This window comes from Sorex fumeus, unplaced genomic scaffold (genome assembly GCF_029834395.1).
Source record: "Sorex fumeus unplaced genomic scaffold, SorFum_2.1 ptg000061l, whole genome shotgun sequence".
Classification (NCBI taxonomy): Eukaryota; Metazoa; Chordata; class Mammalia; order Eulipotyphla; family Soricidae; genus Sorex; species Sorex fumeus.
Genome location: NW_026606118.1, coordinates 10,886,941 through 10,899,570, shown reverse-complemented (window position 1 = coordinate 10,899,570; position 12,630 = coordinate 10,886,941). Strand labels below are relative to the sequence as shown.

The window sequence follows — 12,630 nt, the reverse complement described above, 5'->3', positions numbered from 1 at the left end:
TTTTTCCACGCGGGATCGGAACAGCCTACTCCGTGGGTTGCTTTATTGAACTTCGAGGATTGGTTTGGGAAGCAACAGGGGCGACGAGTTCATGCACTGCGATGAAGAGCATCCGATGCCTTGCCTCGGATGAGGGCGGAGCCCGCTGAAACCGAAGTCCTCTCCACGACCTACCTGGACGTTCTCCAAGAGCAATTGCAAGGGCTGGTCCATCATTGTGTGTCTGTGCATTTAACACCTCTTCCTCCCCCAACCCCCCCCCCCCCCCCCGGCTCATAATTCTCTTTCTGACAGCGCATAAGGCTTGTATCAAAAAAGAACGTGAGAAATGTACTTGAAGGCAACCACGAAGTGATTTTCGAAAAAAATGAAAAATTTAAAAAGTCCTCCTGAGTCTTCTGCCTGGCCAATTGCAATTCTCATGAACTGTCAGCTACACTTAAAAATTGTTTCGTGTGTGTGTGTGTGTAGATTTATCTTGGCACTAGGGCACTTGCTTGCATCTATGTGAGGCGATTCCTGGCAAACAAAATATGGGGACCTTGAAAACTTACGTCATCCTTAATCAATCAAAAGTTTTCATCTAAGTATAAAACTCTTAGAAAGCAAACCCCTATTCATTACTTCATACAAAAAAAGTAATTTGCATTCAACGCAAGGTTCGTGGGAGGAGATGCTTTCCAAATAGGAAAAGCAAGATTAGGCTTTGCTGCTTACAAGTTCTCACCAATGACATCTGCTTTTTGTTCCATTTCGGCGTTTGTATACACTTCATAAAATTGTTCTGCCTAGGTCCCAATATAGGGCAGGATTGACAGGATGTTTTTTAAAATCTCTACTTGAAACAATTATTTCCAACGTCTAAACTCAATTTTTAATTGAAGGGTAGGTGGGATTACTCCTGTGGGTTTCCAGGCTTACCTGGGTACTTGGGGTACCATGATATTACTGGATGGCACTTGGAGTGATGCTTGTGCCACAGTCCTTTGACCCAAGGTCCTATTCTCATCCCTGCCCTCAAGGGTTTTTTTGAAACCTTAGAATTAGCGCCAGTAATTTGCATTCGACATTATAAGCCTCTCTGTTTGAATTCTTCATAGGTCTTAAAACAAGTCATAATCAAGGTGCAAAACAACAGTGACGTTAGACAAAAGATGTGAAGAATCTAGCCAAAAATTATTTTCCCTCTGATGCAGAAGCATTGTAATGACCTCTTACTCCTGTGAAGCTACACCAATGAGGAAACAGTAACTTGTCTAAGGATATATTGGTGAATTCTTTATTAATTCAAAACATTTTCAAGTCACTGCAATGCATGTGAATTTTACAATATTATTTTACAATAATATTCAGAGGTTTCCACAATATAGTAAGAAGAAACAGTTGTAATTTGATTTACTTCGAAAACTCAAATATACTTGAGACTTCTAATTTAGTTACAATACCATCATGCTCAAATTTTATTACATGTCAAAAATTCTAGCACTTTTAGGAAATCTTATTGTACATATGTAAAATGTAAACTAGATTTCAGGAAGGGGAAATAAAAACCCAAAACAATTTAGAGGAATAATAATCTGGATTATCCAATTTATAAGAACCTACAATTACACTTGCATCACAAAGTAAGCATAGTGACTCTTAAATTGTATTCATGCTTTCAAAACGTCTTCAGGGTCCACTACTAAATATTGGTGGATTCCAAAATGTGGATATAGATTAGGTAAAATGACCAACGTAATTTGAAAAGTATACTTGTTCAGTAAGATAAAATTTACAGAAACACATTGATGTTCTTTCGAAAATTAGCAAACATGTAAAAACCACACATAAGAAACATATATATCAAAGAACAAAGCAGGGAAGATAAATCAAGTCTTTTACGTTACTTCAATGTTCTGTGTTCATTGTTAAGCAGAAGGCAATGAAGAAAAGCACGCAACAGAGTAATTATCTATGTAAGTTCCCTTACTGCCCAAAGGATATACAGGACAAAGATAATTTTATAAGTTCCCCCAGGGAAAGAAATTCACTTTCATGTCATTTAATTTAGGGAACACCATTTTTGACCATTATTTTCCCATTTCACTTTTTAGTTTACTGCATTTCTTTATAGTCAGTTGCTAGTAACCATCAATGCAACCTAATAGGAGTACTGAGGAATCTGCTCAGAATTGTTTTGTTCAGTAACTTTACCTGCCCTGTAGCTGGTCAAAATGTCTTAGTTACAATGGAGAAAACTAACAAATGGTAACTTAGTCGTGTGATTGAGCTCAACATCAACAGTGAGAAATCATGATGGGGCACCGTCCAGAGCTGCAGGTGAAACTTGACCTCTCCGGAGTTCCTTTCCAAGACTGACAGCAATTCATGATAGGAAAAACATCAGAGAAATTGTATGTCTACTGGATCAGCCTTCCTTAAAACCATCGGAACCATCAAAAACAAAAATTTTAGAAAGTTGTTGCAGCTAAGAGGACCCTAAGGAGAGGAGAAGACTGAATGCTAACATGAAATTTTGAAAGTACTGTTGGAACTGGCAAGGGATATTAAATCAAGTTAAGGGAGTTTAAATGAAGCGTGGACATCAGCATCACTGCATTCTCTGTGATACATGTCTTAAGAATTGCAGTATTTGCAACCTCTGCATTTTGTCCCTTGAAAAATCTCTGCCACATTTTCCTGTAATTTAAAAACTAGTCTAAAATGTAAAACAAAAAACTCTGTGGATGTATAATCGACTTTTCTTCATTTTCATGGCAACTGATTAAAATTATACTATTCCAATATTTAAAAAGAAAGCTATTTGTACCAACATCAATATTATCTAATAACCAATCTTTTTATAACTTAGTAGTACCTCTAGCCTGCCGCTCCTACATGGTTATTTTGTAAATCAATAAGCTAGTTATTGAGAATTTAATTTCCTATGATAATATATTTTCAAATTTTATATTTAAGCTTGATTGTTTAGGCTTTGATTTTAATCTACAGTAGTGCACGCATACTGTCATTTATATATTTGCGTATTATTGAAAGAAAAACTCTTCACTGTAGACCAAATATGTTAGTGAGCTGAAAATAATCACATTGAATCACATCATTCAACAAAAGATACAGTCCTTCTTAAAATCGCATTGGTTGTGTTTTTGATGAACGATTAAATAGGATTTTAAAATATGGTTTAAAAAATGGGGTGGGGGTCAGGATGGAGGAATAGTACATTTGGTTAGTAAAGTGTTTGCCAACCCAGCTTCGATCCCTGGCACCCCTTACGGTCCCCCAAACCCGCCAGGAGTGATCCCTGAGCACAGAGACAGTAGGTAAGTACTGAGCACTTCCAGGTGTGACCCCAAAAAACAAAAATGGGGGGAGGGAAAGTGCATTAGATAGCGTTTCAATTCTTTAAAAAAAAAAAAGGAAACGATTGAGCTGGAGAATTTAAAGAGTATGAGATGTAGCACTTTAGTTTTTCCATGTTCGATGATTTATCTTGTAAATTAATTATAATATTTCTTATTGAAAGATGAGGAAATCAGCTCACATAGGATAAATTAATTGTCCAAAGTCAGGAAATACGTAACCTGAAATCAAATTTATAAACAAATCCTGGTAATTGGAAACAATACTTATCAATCTGTGCAGTATTGTGTATTAGAAAGATACTCAAGAGTGTTCAGGCAAGATTGGAAACAAGTTTTTGGTGTCAGTTTCATGGATAAATATTTGCAGTCATAACTGATTTTAAAAACGTAAGAAACATTTTAAAATATACTTTGAAACTTAGATTCATACACTGTCAATGCACAAGCAATACATATTTTGCAGATACATCGTTATATCTTTTCAAAAACAGTTTTCCAAAGTATTGAGAGGGATCGAATTGTGGGCATTTTAGAGCTAAGAAATTTTAGCTTTCAAAGAGTTCTTACTTTCATAGTTTCTCATATTTTAAATTTCCTCACTCTATATTTCTTCCTTAAAGGATCTGAAACAGTGTTTTTTTTTCAAATTTAATTTGTCATAGTTACAATGGCTTAATTTTTTCATGTAAATTAAAGGTATACAGAAAAACAAACCATTCAATAATTAAGAATCATGTATTTAAAAAGTTTAGTGGGGTTAAACTTTACATTTGACCCTAATAAACATTATTTCCTATATAGTCCTTTTTTCAAAGCTAAACTATCAGGTAAGCATATGATACACACTTCTTTCTGTAAGAATCCAAGCAGCATTAAAGGATTCTAATAAATATCCTATGCACCATGACCAAAAAACAGAACTGGTCATCCTATATACATATTTTAAGATTTATTTTTAAAAGGCCACATTATTGTCTTGATTTTTGTACTTCATAACATTAATATCAAAATCGTGTTTTGCCATTATTAATCTTATGCCAGGGCACCTGTGCTTAGAGCTACACTTTCACACTCAGGGTATCTATATTCCCTTTGGGTACCATAATTACAATTTATTATTCAGAGTGAATAAGTATCATCAAGCCATTATTCATATGCTCTATGTACAACACTCATCTCTAAAGAAAGGCTGGCTCTCCAAATTATTTATAGATGCTTATTAGTTTATACATAATCTACACACTTAATTTTTTTCCAGTATAGACACATTTGAGGTTAGGCACAACAGAAAGAGCATTAATCTCTTTCTGTGTGCATTATTTGATTCTAACAGTATACAAAGTTTGCTTGGCATTCTAAAACACAAAGTGTTCCTTCTAAAGTGCTAATTTTTTTCCCTAGGGAGGAATTCACTCACTAGGAAAAATCAAATTCTATCAAAACAAGTATTGTGCTCTTGGAATGATAGCTTAGACACCAGTGGAGAGCTTTTTTTGTTTTGTTTTGTCAATGTAGCTCTACAATTTTAAACAAAGAATTATACCATAACTTTAAAACACAGAGTTGCAAATATGCAGACATACTCTTAGAAACTTGAAACCCTTGCCTTGCCTCAAAGTAAGAATCTCACACTCAAGTGCTCACATAACTCGTTCCCAACTTCTGATGTGTAAATCTGCTCTATCATCGTTCTCAATATAACCTAATCAAGTTTCAGAAGGATATACTAACTTCAAAATCCGTATTCTATAAATGCCCATTAGAGATTAGAACTCCTTTACACAGGCCTTTTTTACATTTGGTAAAGTATAAAGATATTGTCAAACAGACAATTTATCTATTAGTTCACAGTATCTTATAAAGATAACTTACAAGCTAGCAGGTCACCATTGTATATAGTAACAACAAGAATATAAAGTCAACATTTTTAAAAGACTGATGCATGCTCTGAATCCTGGTAGATTACTTATTTCTAGTCATTGTGCACCAACTTATTGTGCCTCCAACACAGCAACAAGTATGATATCACAACATATATGTGTATATATCATAGAAGCATAATAAATTCGATTATAAAGTAAATATTCAGGAATGGAACTTCACAATAGAAGTGATGATTCTTCTAGGTTTTTTTTTTCACTCTAGGAAAAAAATATGACCTTTGTAAACATCTTCATAGCTATCTTGTTTTCAACATATTACTAAAAATTATGATTCAAATAGTAAATATCTAATTGACGTGGGTAAAGCATAACTTAACATACTAACACTTTCAGACAAAAACAGGCATTTATGAAAAGTAATTATTATTATAAATATTTTCTATCTTGTATTTTCACTACATTTTCATAAATAATGTATTTAAAAGTGCTGAGTATGATAGTCAGCAACGCCAGTGTAAACAGAACATTTTGTTTTCTACTCTGCAGACTTTTTTAAAATCCCATTTTGTCAAACACTAAAACAGTTAAAATATTTGCATAGGGAATAGATAATAGCCCTTAAAGTCGTATCTCCTGAATTCTATACAAGTTAGAAAATCAAATTCACTTAAAAAACAATTCTTGAAATGTTTTGAGTTTATGGAAAATAAAAACCATACGATGCCAACCTTTTAAGGAAAACAAAATTTCAAAAGAAAATCCCAAACTTGTTTTTGTTAAAAATGTTTAATAAATTAAAAAAATGAGAGGTAGTTAAAAATGACAAAACAAATAATTTTAATATCATCCTTAATATAAGGCCAGTATTCTCAGTGGATATAAATATTTTTAGTTTTTTCATTTTAGATTATTCAATATTTAAGATTAAAAAAATAGCCTCAAAGGGATATTAATATTCAAATGTAACACCTTGATAGAAATATGACACCGACAATTGTGTGTGCACACTCTAGGGTTTTGTTTCATTGAATCAAAAGGAACCTGCCAATGCCAGACAAATATTGTGTCTTAAAGTTTGAGTGGTACTTAGGAAAAGTAAAATGGCAGTTGGAAGATTTGAGCACTGTACTGCCTTTAAATTATGGATGAGAATTAAGATTTTGGTTTTTGAGGTTTTAAAAATAAGTCATTCATTAGATACTATGTGAAAACAGTCAATATTCAAAGTAGCGAATTATCTTCTTAAGCCTTATAAATCTTATTTTGTTCAACACTTAACTTTTCACTGGATTTCACCTTCAAGAAAAATATGCCATGGCACAGATGCCAGTCATCAAAATATTTTTATAATGCTACATGTAGGCATTCCTATATTAAGTCCTTTGTTTATATTCCCAAACTAAGTTGTTTTTGTCCTTGCTGAAGTAGATACTTTACACAACCATTTCAAAACTGGAGAGCCAGTCTTTAATAAATTAATTGCAGTATAAGACATCTGATATATACATAGATTCATTTGCTTCTGTTACAATTAAAAACAATATCATTCTTTGATTTGTCATTGAGATAGTTTATCTTCAAATGGTTTTGTGCTTTTTTTCTTCTTATTTTGTTTTAACGTAGCAAACTCTTCTGTAACGAAAATGCCACAGTTTTGGCAGTGAACAACCAGAGGAATTCCCCATTGGATTTTCCAACAAACAGTGGAAACAAACAGATAAATAGCTCTTTTTTTTCCCATGTACATAAATATTGGCTTCAAAATTAGTGTAACGAACGCAGTAGAGAGCATGTTGAATACCATGATTATAAATTAAAAGTTGGCTTTTTAGGTTATATTTTTTAAAAATGCAAACAACAGCCATTTTTGGCAATTATTTCTATAAGACCATATCGCACGAAAGTCCTTAAATACAGATATAAGATATACCATTGGAGTAAATATTACAACAACTACGTGGCAAAAGAAGCAGTTGAACTTTGCACATGCAGTCTCTTGAAGTAATACTAGGAGACTGTTCATAGAACTACAAATACAGTTTGCTTGCAAGTAGAATGAATGTTGAGTAAAACAAACTTCATTTGGCAATTCACTGTCATGTGGTATTTTCTCCAAATTTAACCATGGATAGCCTTGATAGAAATGGAGACAATGACCATGGGGTTGGATTTTCACAGTAGCCTGAGGAGGAATGCTAAACCGTAGTTCTCCAGGAACTCAAGTTTTTGATGCTACTCAGCTAAACTTTGATTTCCCATCCCAGTCCTTTGAAATGACTTCTCTTAACGAAAATTAAGATTCAGAAGTAGAGCTGGCAGTACTTTCAACAAATGACTTGTAAATTTGAGAGTTCAAGAACCTTGGGAAAGAATCTCTGTGCATTAAGGTATAGATCTGAAGTTGGGCATCTTCATACATGTGTGGATTCGGGTCCAGCAGATTTCGGTTGATCACCTCTCTAACCCGGGAATCGAGACTGACCTAAAACGAAACAAGAGCACATATGTTAAATAATATGGTAACACTGTATCACTGTCAGACTGTTCATCGATTTCCTCCAGCAGGCACCAGTAACTTCTCTTTGTCCTAGCCCTGAGATTTTAGAAAGTGCCACATTCGAGGCTTTTTCAGGGTCAGGAGAATGAGACCCATCATTGTTACTGGGTTTTGGCGTATTGAATATGCCACGGGGAGTTTGCCAGACTCTGCCGTGCGGGCAGGAGGGCAGGATACTTTCGGTAGCCTGCCAGGTTCTCCAGAGTAAAAATCAGATAATAAGATGTCCGGGAGCTGAGTTTTATAGTCTCTGGGTCTTGGCCGTTGATGGGATTACACGGCGCTGGGGGCAGTTGGTGGGTGTAACACCTGCGTACTGGAAGATAAATAATATGGTATTTTTTTAAAAAAGAAACTCCATTAAGTAACTACAGTTTTAATATTTCAAACAAATGTCAGAGTCATATCTACTACATGAAATCAACCTTCCTTCCTTCCTTCCTTCCTTCCTTCCTTCCTTCCTTCCTTCCTTCCTTCCTTCCTCCTTATTTCCTCCCTCCCTCCCCCTCCTTTCCTCTTTCTCTCTCTCTTCCTCCCTCCCTCCTTCCCTCCCTTCCTTCCTTCCCTTTGTTTTTGGGACACCTATGGTGATGCTCAGGGTTACTCCATGCTCTGTGCTCAGGAATTACTCCTTGCAGTGCTTTTGGGACTATGTGAGATGCCAGATATTGAACCTGGGTCAAATCCATGCAAGGCAACACCCTATTTGTCATATTATCTCTCTGGCCCCCACTACCTGAAATCTTGACATCATATTTTCAAAACAGAAAAGCAAATTTCTTCTAAAGTTGAAAAAAACATGAAGCAATGGGTTCTCTAAACCTTAAATTTAGTCCTGAGATATCCTGACCTACCTGACTTTATCTTTTCCATGTATTCTATCAGAAATTTTTGACATTTTTCTATTTATTGTTGAAGTACTGGAGAAGTACCTAGCCAGAACAAAAATTTAGCTCCTCCTGTTCTGTAACTTGGAGTGACTCTTGAGGAAATAAGATTTTAAAAGCTCAATGAGGCAAAATCTTATGTCACCACACCAGGCTGTCTTCACTGGGGCGCCCTCAGAGGGTGGTGGGTTGAATCCCCCGCCCCAAGCAGAGCCCAGATAGTTGAAAACCTCCAGAACCCAGCCACAGCCATGCTCAATGCCAACAAACTACACGCTCAGATAAGCCTCAGTCAGGAAGGAACCGACAGAGGAACCCAGGTATACATGACCCGGGGCTGAGATCTCTAAGCCTGCCCGAATGGGGACTGGGCCTCCTCAACCCGGATCCCCAGTTTTCCAGCAGCTTGGAAGTCACACCCACAAACTGCCCCCCCCCCCCCCCCGCACCATGTAATCTCATCAACGGCCAAGATCCAGAGACTATAAAACAAAGCTCCCTGAAGAGAGCGACGCAATTTTTCCTGGAGTGTGCGGCCACATTTGCGCTAGACCTCTTATACGTTAGCCCACTGATGTACCTAAAGTAGCACACATGTGTTTGGCTTTAACATACTTGCTTATATTCTCTTATATATGGGCTTAAAGGGCCCCAGAATGAAATCAACAACCTTTACACACTTGCCTCTTAATGTGGTGGGGAGATGCTTGCTGCTTGAGTGGGTGTTTGAATATTAACTGTAACGAACTATTGTGAACTACTTTATGAAAATAAAATTATAAAAATTGCAAAAAAAAAAGGCTCTATGAGGGGTAGAAGAGACAGTACAGCAGCTAAGGCACTCGCCTTGCTATATCCAGCACCCCAGATGGTACCCTGAGCCGCTCCAGGAATTATCACTGAGCACAAAACCAGAAATAAGCTTTGAGCACAGCTGGGTCTGGAGAAAGAAGGAGGAGGAAGGGGGGGGGAAGAAAGGGGAGGAGGAGGGGAAAGAGGGGGAAGAGGAGGAGGAGTGGGAAGAAGAAGAGGAGTTGTAGAGGAGGAGCGGTGGGAGGAAGAAGAGGAGGAGGAGGGGGAGGAGGCAGTGGAAGGGGGAGGAGAAGAAGAGGAACTCTACAAAATTAACACACATCTCAAATGCTGATTCTCAATAATTTCACATTTTGACAATTTCAACTGCATCAAAGGTTGAAAATGTGGCAGATTCAGGCAACAGCGAAAACATGGTGAGCATTCTTCATGTTTTTGAACTTGGCCTAGTGAGGCATAGCCAGATCTCTGTGCTAAAGGTTAAGCAGAGAGAATGCTTAAGGCGGGGCCTTTGAAAGGAGGAATGTCAGAAGGAATCAAGAGCGCCCATTAAAGCAACCACTGCTTTATTAATTTATTGTCATTCGGGATGTGTGCAGAACTTAAATTCTGCAGGTGAAGCAATTATTTTTCTTACTCACTGAATACTAATCCTGTTGGAACTTGTAGGACGCACTGAAAGGAGGAAGTGGGGGAAATAAACAGCCCAAGGGGAATGCTTGAGGAACATATCCTCAGAGGACATGTTTGCAAAACCCTTCAAGAAGCAAACCAACACTGATATCTGGTTTCCTTGCCCAGACCCACAGTTGAGCAAGTACAAGGGCACCACGTGCCAGGGCTGTTTGTCTAGTCATGGACTCAAGCTTACACAAACCTTTTTATGATAAAAACTAGGTTTTCTTAGAGCCACTTTACAAAGACATTTCGTGTTCTAGATTCTTTGCGCATCCACTGTTCATACTAAGGTTGGGGGTCTAAGGTGCTAATGACTGACCCCACTCATATTCCATGGACTGTCCCCAGATTCCTGAGTCCTCCTTCAGACTATAGAGAAACAGGCTGAATGATACACTCCAAGATGGTTATGGAAGATTTGTCAGAAACCACTGACCCAGATTGACTTCCTGTGATTTAGCTAGACCAAGAAATATGGGGGATGTGGTGGGGAAAATCAAACATATCTCGGCAAAACTAATATCCTTCAAACATTCTACAGAAATGGATGTGTTCGAAGGGTATTTGTTTAATTATTGATTCTGTGTCACGGATAAAGAGGCCACCGTTAAGTCCAAAGTAATAAATACACAGGAATTTTTCTCAAGCTCTCTATTTAATTATAGCACAAAATGAAGATACTGATAGAGTTCAAATAACTGATCTAATTCAGGACACATTATGATAAGGTGAAACTGTACCTTACACAGGGACATCTTGGAGATACTGCAGGTGTAGTTCCCAACAACACAAGAAAGTGAATCAGAGTAAAGTGAGCTACACAAATTCTCAGTTTCTCCATGTATATAAAAGCTGTGTTTACACAGTACCTGTGTATTTACACTATACCTATTAAGAATGCAATAATTCTATGTTTAACATGAAGTGCAGACAGTCATTAAAAACCCAGATGAGGGGCCAGAGTGATAGGATAGTGGGTAGAGTGTTTGCTCTGCACACAGCTGACCCAAGTTCGATCCCCAGCAGCTGATACAGTCCCCCGAGCCTGCCAGGAGTGATCCCTGAGCACGGAACCAAGAGTAAGCTCTGAGCACTACTGGGTGTGGTCCCAAAACCAAGACAAACAAATGATTAATGAAACTTCACCATTATCTGAGTCTTGGAGAGTTGTAAATTTTTTTGCTGGTTGAGGGGCTTTATTAAATTTTTTTTTTCTGAATGAAGTACAATAAAAGGTGGTTTATCAATAGACTTTATCAATAGACTCTTGACAATTGAGAATTAGGGACGCTGTCTTGTTTGCCAAGGCATCAAAAATCAGATGGGCTGGACACATAATGAGATTTGGAGACGACCACTGGACTAGAGCTGTTACCAACTGAATTCCACAGGACGTTGAAAGATCGCGTGGCCGCCCACCTACATGATGGTCAGACTTCTTCGTCAAGACCCCAAATGAATGGTTTGAGACTTTTTGTGTTCCTGGAGCGAGCAGATGCCATTGGACTACACTAGCATGTGGCAGGGATGAATGGAGACATTACTGGCGCCTGCTCGAGCAAACTGATTAATAATGCGATGTCAAGTGATCAAGTGATCAATAGACTCTACTGTTTATATAAATGTTCTCGTTTTCCAATTTTAATACTTTCCATTGGAGAGGGAAATGTTACATTAACTAAAAAAGATGATTTATTTTTTAAATAGCAGCACAAATGTAACGTAACAGTTATTTTTTCAGTAGCTGGAATTATTTTGACAGGAAAATATAATGAATTATTAAGTATTGTGAGATCTCACTATTGAGTTCTTAAGTTACTTTTATTTTACTTTTTGGGAGGTGGGCCTCACTCAGCAGTGCTCAGGGGCTACTCTGGGTTTGGTGCTTAGAAGTGACTCCTGGTGGTGCTCAGGGAACAATACATGGTCCTGAGAATTCAAGCCCGGGTTCTAGCCTGCCGAAGTCACAGACATAACAAGTGCCTTATCTCCTGTACTATCTTTCCAGTCCATATTTAAATTTTTTGGCACATGAAACACCGTAGCAGAATTGAAAGTATTATTATTTAACATTTAGTGATCTCTAGCACAAATCCCTTTATTCTTTTCATTAAAAAAATAAAACATTTACATTAATAGTTAGAAGACCTGGGCAAAAATAAAGTGAAATGGTTGTTTGTTTGAACAGGATAGTCAGGTGAAAGAAGTGTAGAAAGATCAAATAATAAGGACAAACCCCAGGGGTAGAAGAATCTATAGTTTTGTCTTGTGGCTTGTTTGTGCCTCTGAATATGAAACTTCTATAATACACTGAGAGGATGTGGGTCCTGACACAAGTTTGAGCCACAGTTACCTCAAGATTCAGGAACAACTAAACAACTAGCTGGTTTTCAACAGAGTTTCTCATCATATTTTAGACCATGTTCCCCATCCCACTTCAGATCCCC

General features: G+C 37.2%; 1 protein-coding gene across 4 annotated transcripts in view; it reads right to left on the bottom strand.

Moving 5' to 3' along the window:
• Window positions 1-4,175: 4,175 nt before the first annotated feature.
• Window positions 4,176-12,630, bottom strand: part of RGS17 (regulator of G protein signaling 17) — a 138,747-nt gene continuing 130,292 nt past the window's right edge. For all 4 annotated transcript variants that reach the window (XM_056125967.1, XM_056125964.1, XM_056125965.1 and 1 more), the window contains exon 5: window positions 4,176-7,730. In XM_056125967.1, the coding sequence (XP_055981942.1) occupies window positions 7,542-7,730 (189 nt within the window). In that variant the 3' untranslated portion in view covers window positions 4,176-7,541. The remainder of the gene's footprint in view (window positions 7,731-12,630) is intronic.